Source organism: Heterocephalus glaber, unplaced genomic scaffold (genome assembly GCF_053883595.1).
Source record: "Heterocephalus glaber isolate CG9 unplaced genomic scaffold, H.glaber_assembly_v1.0 deba00001569, whole genome shotgun sequence".
NCBI lineage: Eukaryota > Metazoa > Chordata > Mammalia > Rodentia > Bathyergidae > Heterocephalus > Heterocephalus glaber.
In genome coordinates, this window is record NW_028258354.1 from 2,155,648 (window position 1) to 2,164,257 (window position 8,610).

Consider the following 8,610-nt stretch of genomic DNA (forward strand, 5'->3'; position numbering starts at 1 on the left):
GATTTCCCTGCGTCCCAGTCTGGAGCAAGCTTTCCTGTATGTGAAGTGTGAGAGCGGGCCGGGCTGTAAACCAAGGCCAAGGATGTAAAGAATGCAAGATTCCTTCACGGAGGGGTGGGAGGGGAAGTGGATCAGGGAACGAATGAAAGAGAATGACAAGGCTGCCAAAGACAAGGCATGGGAGAGGAGCCAAGTTATGGCGTTTTGATGGCGGAGGTTCAGGTTCCCGGGAATGTTCCCTTCCTCCCCCAGGCCGTCAGTCACTGCCCATTTAAACAGCAAGTCCCCCCGCCCCCCGCCTCTCCTCTCTCTCTCTCTCGGCCGCCACAGGCCCTCCTCCCGCACTTCTCACCCCAGCGGACCTTCCCCAACAACCCAACCTCCAGGGCGCCCTTCTCACCTCCCAACTCCTCCCCAGCGCTGCTCCCTTACTCCATTTTTCATCTTTACTCTTCCCCTTCTCCGAACCCCAGTATCTCAGCCCCTCGCCTCAATGGCCCCCCCACCTCGCCCCTCCCCTCCTACATCCTCGGTTGGGTGGAAGCTCGCGCAGGCGCAGTACGCACCGCCCTGGACGCGATCTGGACTCTTCCGTGCCCCGGTCGGGTTGGAGCTGAGGCCGCAGCGGCCACCGAACAGCCCCGGTGCCGGGTCCCAACCTTTCCCGGGAGTGGAAGGGGAAGGGGAAGGAGGGGTAAGAATGTCCCAACCACTAGTCGCCGTCTCAGACAGATCCTCTGCCCCGCCCACTGCTGCTACGCAACCGGGCGGAAGCCCGTCACCAACCCCGCCTCCTTTCTAAAAGGGACTGGACTGGAAGCTGTGGGCTGCGCACGAGGAGCCTCTGAGGGTAGCCGGGCCTCAGCTTCACAACGGAAGTACTGTGGTCCCAGCCTGGACTCTATAGCCGTTTGGGAGGAATAGTCTGTTCCTCACCGCGTGAATGAGCGGGGCTAACCTGGAGTTGACCGCCCTGGAAAGGGACCCTTCGCTTTGAAGGAGGCGCACGTGTCTTGTGTCCTAGAGCTGGTGCGGAGCGGAATGACATCGTCGCGGGGCAGCTAACTTGCAGTGTGACTTGTCATCCTCCCTGCCCATTTCAGTTTCCAGAGCCTCCCGACCCTGTGACTCATGGTCACGGGAATGGATACCGCAGTTAACAAAGAGGCGGCGGGGTAGGGAGTGGGGGAATGTCTCACTCCAAAGCTAGGTGCTTCACGGATTGGCCGCCTCTCTCCCAGCCACTCTTCTGCCGTATCCACGGTGACCCTTTCAAACAGTCGTAGAGTCCCCTGAAACACTAAGGGAAGAGAAGGGAGAGAAACGCCCCTGGTCTGATTTCCTTAGATGGAGCATCGAGGTTGGGGATGTGGGCGGGAGAGAACCTAGTTTCCCAGGGAAGTCATGGTGGAGCCTAAAGTGCTCTGTGAGAAGATAAGGGATCAATTAAGCAAACCAAGGCATTACAAGTACATGACCTCCTAGATTAATCTGGTATTAAATAGTGTTTGTTACGGATATTTACTAAGCAAATTGTGATGCACATTAATATATCTTTTATATAATTCGTTTATATACAATAGCACAGAGCTAGCTACCTTTTGTTGACAATCTGATGGTCCCCAAGGCAACTAAATGTTCCAATCTGTCTTTCTTCCTGTGGGGGGATTATGAGATCTAGTGAAATAAGGGCAGTAGAGCAAATTAATAAGAACAAATAAGTGCCCTTTTTGTCCCGGGCGCCATTCTTCCAAAGGGGGTTGAGTCTGCTTTTTGTCTGTGTCTGGTGTGAATGCCACTTGTCCCAGAAGCCCTGACCGAACTGAGTAGTGCATTAAAGATGAAGACCCAAGTCAGGAATAAAGATTAAGCTTGGAGCAAGTGAGAAAAGAGGAAACGTATTCATAAACGCATGCTGTATCCTAGGCATTGCTTTTTATATAACATATTTTGTGTTTGTTTCTTGAGACAGGGTCTCGCTATGTAGTTCAGGCTGGCCTTGAACGCACTATGTAGCCCAGGCTGGCCTCGAACTCCTGGCGGTCCTCCTGCCTCAGGCTCCGGAGTGCTGGGATTACAGGTATGCGCCACCACTCCCGATTTAAATTGTTTTTTCATCTGTAAAATAGAATTCCTTTTTTTAAGAATTGTCAGGAAGAAAGTGAAGCGCTGATCTGGGATTCCAGCTTGTCCTCTGGGTTCTAAAGCCATTTGTCCTTTCCCACTGTGTCATTACTTGGAGAGAAAAATACCTAAATTCATTTTCCTAGGCCAGTAAAGAAAAGTTGGTGTGTAAGGCGCCCCCTGGTGGTCCATCTCTCTCCATGTGGTGCCAACCGTTTCCCCTGCTCCTTTAATACCCGAAATCCGCCCCTTCGCGGCTTGTGAATCTCCGAATCCAATTGGCTGAGCAGAAAGCCGGTGGCGGGACGCGGTGTGCGCCCGGGTGATTCTGATTGGTCTGAAGAGATCACGAGGGAAACTTCCGGTGAACGTCCACATTCAGGCGTTCCGCTGGACAGCATCCGGTCCCAACAGGGCCTGTGGCTCCCCCTGCGGGCGGCCCAGCGGCGTGCACGGTCCAGCCGGCTGACTGGGTGGGTGGTGGGCTGTGGGTGGGGGAGGAAATGGATCGAGCCTTGGGTCGTTCGGATGAGGGTTCGGGAAGGTTTGGCGAGTAAGATTCTATTCCCTGGCTCTGCACTGGATTCTCCACTCGTCTCCATCGGCTCCCTACTTAGGAGCGTGAGACTGAAAGAGCATCCCGACAGGGGGCCTTTCAGCCCTGAAGCATCTCATCCGGAGACCCCCCCAAATCTAATCTTGAAGTTCGAGGCCCCCAGGGAAGTTCGCTTCTAACCTTCTATAAAGCTAGAGGGGCCGAGGCTGCTCGATCCCAGCTTGGTGTGGTAGGTAGGCCTTGGGAGGTGGAGCATGGGAGCAAAGGCTCCCAACGTTGAGTCTTCATCCCCTGTTCCCTCTTCCAGTGGGTTACCGAGGCTCGAGCAGCATGACTACGGAGACCTTCGTGAAGGATATCAAGCCCGGACTCAAGAATCTGAACCTTATCTTCATTGTGCTGGAGACAGGTGGCTATGCTGGGGTAGAGGGTGGATCGGGAGGGGGAGAATACCTTCTTCATTCTTAGATTTTTTTTTTTTTTTTTGGTACCGGGGATCAAACTTGGGTCCTTGCGCTTGCGAAGCAGGCGGCGGAACCACTGAGCTAAATCCCTGGCCCAACCTTCTCCATTCTTAACTTGCTCCAAGGATGGCAGGTTGTGCCCCAAGACACTGCCTACTCCCCATCCCTCTTAGACCCAGGCACTGGCCCTGGCAGTCGGGTAGTGCATAGATAGAACTCTGGCCAGACCGGTGCCTCAGTGCCACGCGGGCCTCTTTCCACTCAAGGCCCTCTCCATGGTGCTGGCCCCTCCACTGCCAGCACACACGTGCACACACACGCACCACGCACCTCCAGCCTCTCCTGCCCCACAGGTTGGACATACAGCTTTCACCTCACCCACCAATACCCAGATCTCATCCTTCTGGCTGCCACTACCCCGTTTTTCTGACCATCTTCGCACCCCACTTATTCACTCTAGGCCGAGTGACCAAGACAAAGGACGGGCACGAGGTTCGGACCTGCAAAGTGGCTGACAAAACGGGCAGCATCAATATCTCTGTCTGGGACGATGTGGGCAACCTGATCCAACCTGGGGATATTATCCGACTCACCAAAGGGTCAGGCAGCTGGTGATTCCTGAAAACCAAGGGTAGCAGTGTCACGAGGGGTGGGATTAGCAGTCCCTATAACTTTCCTGAGGACTTGGAATCTTGCTTTCTTGACCCACAGATATGCTTCAGTGTTCAAAGGTTGCCTGACACTGTACACTGGCCGCGGGGGTGATCTGCAGAAGATTGGAGAGTAAGTGCTGTCTTGAGGATTGGGATGAAGCAGTAGGCACCTCCGGGGGAAGTTAAGACTTGCAAGGAGGAAACATAAGGACTTCCTGCATCTGGATTTTCCTGAGACCTTCAGCAGTGGCCTAGAGGATGAGTCCAAGGCTTTGGCTATTTTCTCCCTTTGCAGATTCTGTATGGTTTATTCTGAGGTTCCTAACTTCAGTGAGCCCAATCCAGAGTACAGCACCCAGCAGGCACCCAACAAAGCTGTGAGTTTACTGGTCTGATGGTGGGGAAGGAGGGCAGATCAAGTCAAGGAGCATGGTGGTGAGCAGGGTCTAAGTATGGACCTGTGCCTTCAGGTGCAGAACGACAGCAGTCCTCCAGCCACCCAGGCTGCCACGGGATCCCCTTCAGTCTCTCCAGGTAAATCTGTTCCCTTCCATTCCTTGGTCCCTTTAGTTTCTCTACTGTCCCCAGCTTGGAAAGATGCATTTCCCTCATCTTTTTTCCAAGCCTCTCTTTTCTCAGTATATTCCCCTCTATCCAGTTCTTCTTTCTGTAACCTCATGTTTTATACCTTTTGTAAGTTCTGTGGTGAAAGATTTTTTTTGTTGTTTTGGGATTTGTTTTAGTTTTTGAGACAGGGTCTCACTGTATAGTTCAGGCAGGCCTTGAACTTGTGATTCTTCTGCCTCAGCCTCCCAAGTTGGGGGTATTGGCAGACGTGCACCACCATGTCTGGTGTGGTGAAAAGATCTGGAAACTTGTTTCAATCATTGACAGAGCTCCACTACCCTTTTGTTACTACTGCTCACATCAAAAAAGAGAACTAGGCAGGGGATTTAGCTCAGTGGTTCCAGCGCCTGCCTTGAAAGCGCAAGGTCTGGAGTTCGATCCTCAGTGGAAAAAAAAAAGAGAGAATAATTTCTGGGCCGGGGATTTAGCTCAGTGGTGCTGCACCTACAAGGTGCTGACCAAGGTACAGCCAAAGCCTGTAATCCCAACACTGTGGAAGGCTGAGGTAACAGGATCACAAGTTTGAGGCCAGCCTGGATAACTCAGCAAGATTCTACCTCAAAATCAGATATAAAAAAGGGCTAGGAATGTAGGTCAGTGTAAAGGCCTTGGGTTCATTCCCTAGTACAAAAGTAAAAAAGAAAAAATAAAACCTAAGACACACACAGACACACACACACACACACTCACACACACACATTAGCCTAGGCCTCTTTGGGGTCAGTATCATCAGCATCACAGTCTTCCATCTCCACATCTCATCCCACTGGAAGGCAATAACGCACAGGGTGACATTATCTCATTAACAGTATCCTCTCTGGAATATCTCCTGAACGACCTGCCTCGGCCTGTTTTATGGTTAACTTTTTTCTCTTATAAGTAGAAAGAGTACACTCTGAAATAACAATGAAAAGCATAGTATAATAAATACATAAGCCAGTAACAGTCACTTATTATTATCAAGTATTATGTACTGTACACAATTAATTATGTGCCATACTTTTATACCACTGGCAGCTCACTTACACTGGCATCACAACAAACACATTAGTGATGCATTGTGCTACATTACCATGGATACAGTGTCACTAAGTGGGAATTCTTCAGCTTCATTATAACATTATAGAACCACCATCGTGTGTGTGGTCCATTTGCTGACTGAAATGTTACATGATGTATGACTGTATGTACCTCCTATTGTTTCTGATTCTGTAGAGAACCCTGATAATATAACTATGAACTTAGAACATTTCATTCCACCACAAAAATTAGTGTCTGTGTTTCCAATAGAAAATATGACTCTTGAGACTAGGGGTTGTAGCTCAGTGGTAAGTCCCTGGGTTTAGTCCCCAGCACCAAAAAAAGGAAAAGAGAAAAACAAAAGAAATATAACTGTCATATATTTTCAGGTGTCCATGACACCATCATTTACAATTTGGCAGGGGGGCAGGATACTAGAGACTGAACCAGGCCTTTCACACTGAGCTATATCTCCAGCCCTTCTTTATTTTGAGACTGGGTCTCACTAAGTCACTAAGTTGTCCAGGGTAGGTTCAAACTTAAAATTGTCCTGCCTCAACAAAAGTATTTTTGTTACTTTTTTTTTTTAGTACCAGGGATTGAACTCGGGTCCTTCCGCTTTCGAGGCAGGCAGCGGAACCACTGAGCTAAATCCCTGGCCCGACAAAAGTATTTTTAATGACATAAATCTAAAACTCTGTCCCTAAAATTCATTTACCACCTATTTATTCACTTTGTCATCTGCTAACAGAAAAAAAAAAATTTTTTTTCGTACTGGGGATCAAACTCAGGACCTTGTGCTTGCAAGGCAGGTGGCAGAACCACTGAGCTAAATCCCCAGCCATGTTTTGTTTTTGTTTTGCTTTGTTTTGGTTTTTTTGATATTTCACCTTTTTTTTTTAGTGAGTTTTTTTTTGTACCAGGGATGGAACTCAGGTCCTTTGCGCTTGCAAGGCAAGTGCAGTGCCACTGAGCTAAATCCCTGGGCTGTTTTGGTTTTTTTGAGACAGGATCTCACTATGTAGCCCAGGCTGGCCTTGAATTTGCTGTGATCCTCCTGCCTCAGCTTCCTGAGTGCTGAGATTACAGGCCTGTGCCAGCATGCCCAGCTAGAAAAAGTTTAATAAAAAATATGGATGGCATAAAAACTTAACATTCACTTCTGCACATTCAGCATTTTCTGTGAATTAAAAAAAAAAAAAAAAAAAGACAGCCTGAACTACAAAAAGAGACCCTGCCTCAAAAAACAAAAACAAGGGTTAGGGATTTAGCTCAGTGGTACCTGCGCCTGCCTCAAAAATGCAAGGTCCTGAGTTCGATCCCCAGTACAAAAAACAAAAACAAAAACAAAACAAAACAAAAAACAAACCGAAACAAAAAGACATTATTCTTCAGTTCAGGCTACAGATATCTTAATCTGGTCAAGCAGCCAGATCTAGCAAGGATAAGGTTAGCACTAATCCACAAACTACACCCTTTAGTTTGTGTTTCCCTATGTTTGTGAGAGGCAGGGCTCTGCCTTCCTTTAACAAGCATTTATGAAGCACCTACTAGGTGCCAAGAATAAAGCACAGCACCAGCCATTAGGGGCTTATAGTCTATGCAAGAGACAGATGTACAGACAATGATTATAATATGCTGTGTTGGGTACAGTGATGGGCTGTGCACAGTTACGGGAGCTCAAGAGAAGTCACCTCACACAGCTGCTTCCAATCCAGCCCTTAGAATACGTATAACTGGGGCTGTGTCTGTGCTTACCCAGCATGCGTGAGGCTATGGTATCACTATGCCTCAGTCCCTGGGACCGTAATTAATTAATTAATTGTGACGTATTATCTTTTGGGGGTACCAAGTGTAATAAGATTTTGCGGGGCTGGGGATTTAGCTCAGTGGTTCTGGTGCCTGCCTCGCAAGCGCAAGGTCCCGAGTTCGATCCCCGGTACCAAAAAAAAAAAAGAAAGATTTTGATTATTTATATTTTCTAAAATGAGCATATATTGTTGTAATACATACACATCATTTAAAAAAAATTTTTAAGGTCCTACTTTTTTATTTCTTTTTTTTACAGTGCTGGAGATTGAAGTCAGAGCTTCGCATAAGCTAGGCACACACTCTTTCGCTGAACAACATCCCCATCCCCCCTTCTTTTACCTTTTAACGTAGAAACTTAAAACTCTTCCCTTTCCCATGATTCTCCAGTTTTACAATCACTTTGGTCAGGGGGTGTTTTGTCAGAGGTCCTTGAGTTTTGAACTAAACAGCTAACTCTAGGTCTCTCAGTGATACAGAGATGAATAAGAGAAAAATTTCTTACCAGGGTTCATGTAGCCATTTCCAAAATGATCAAGTCTTCTCTGAGGCCCCATTTATACTCGCAACCCACATTCTTTTGTACTGTAGTTGGTCCAGTTGCCAACAATGTGCAGTTGTACATGGCAAAGATGGTGCCACTCTTTAGGGCATGGAAATGGGCCTTTGAGGGGTACCTTGTCATTCCTGAACTGTCTAATTCTGTGTTTCTTCTACTGGTAGCTTCTGAGAACCAGAACGGAAATGGACTGAGTGCCCCACAAGGTCCTGGTGGTGGCCCACATCCTCCTCACGCTCCCACCCACCCCCCCAGCACCCGGATTACTCGAAGCCAGCCCAACCACACACCAGCTGCCCCTCCTGGCTCCTCCAGCAACCCTGTCAGTAACGGCAAAGAAACGCGCAGGAGCAGCAAGAGATAGCAAGACACTCTTCCTCCCCTCCTGCCACCAACCACAACCCAGGTGTCTGCTGGAGAATCAGACAGTCTTCCCTGGGGCTGCTGGCTTTGGGATTGGGGGTGGGGTAACAGTATTTTAGTCACTAAACTTCCCTGGAGGGGTGGTGAGCAGTGGCCTTATCCACCCCAAGCCCATACTTCACTTGTCCAGCTGAAGCTGCCTGTGCCCTAGGATTCAGGGCCCTCTGGCAGCTCTTCTTCCTCTTTAGAAACACAGTTACAGTCTCTTGTGTGTGTGATATGAGAGTCTAATTGAAATCCCTCCTAATAAATATTACCACTCTGTACTGGACTCTTGCTTTTTATGGAAAATGGAAGAGATTAGCAGTCAGGCATTTAGGGAAATGTGATGTCCCTAGGAAGTGACACCCTAGGAGATAGGTAGGTTACAGGCAA

The 8,610-nt window shown here is 48.5% G+C and overlaps 2 protein-coding genes across 9 annotated transcripts in view; one reads left to right on the forward strand and one right to left on the reverse strand.

The window, feature by feature from the left end:
• Rnf41 (ring finger protein 41) overlaps positions 1–1,109 on the reverse strand; it is a 37,303-nt gene extending 36,194 nt beyond the window's left edge. For 2 of the 6 annotated variants that reach the window (XM_021241524.2, XM_004861316.3), the window contains exon 1: positions 567–750. The gene's annotated coding sequence lies outside the window, so the exon portion shown is untranslated. Of the gene's footprint in view, positions 1–400; positions 751–958 lie in introns of those variants that run through there. The other 4 variants (XM_004861320.4, XM_004861321.3, XM_004861317.3 and 1 more) reach the window with 4 other exon arrangements.
• On the forward strand, positions 571–8,501 carry Nabp2 (nucleic acid binding protein 2). 3 transcript variants are annotated; one of them, XM_013078275.3, is made up of 8 exons: positions 571–694; positions 1,973–2,080; positions 2,988–3,089; positions 3,605–3,743; positions 3,856–3,927; positions 4,093–4,174; positions 4,268–4,331; positions 7,977–8,501. In XM_013078275.3, the coding sequence occupies exons 3-8, from the start codon at positions 3,011–3,013 to the stop codon at positions 8,174–8,176; spliced, it is 636 nt and encodes a 211-aa protein (XP_012933729.1). In that variant the 5' UTR covers positions 571–694; positions 1,973–2,080; positions 2,988–3,010; the 3' UTR covers positions 8,177–8,501. The 3 variants fall into 3 exon arrangements, with proteins under 3 accessions (XP_012933729.1, XP_004861372.1, XP_004861371.1); XM_004861315.3 differs by lacking the exons at positions 571–694; positions 1,973–2,080 and adding an exon at positions 2,438–2,597; XM_004861314.4 differs by lacking the exons at positions 571–694; positions 1,973–2,080 and adding an exon at positions 2,480–2,909.
• The last annotated feature ends 109 nt before the right edge of the window (positions 8,502–8,610 follow it).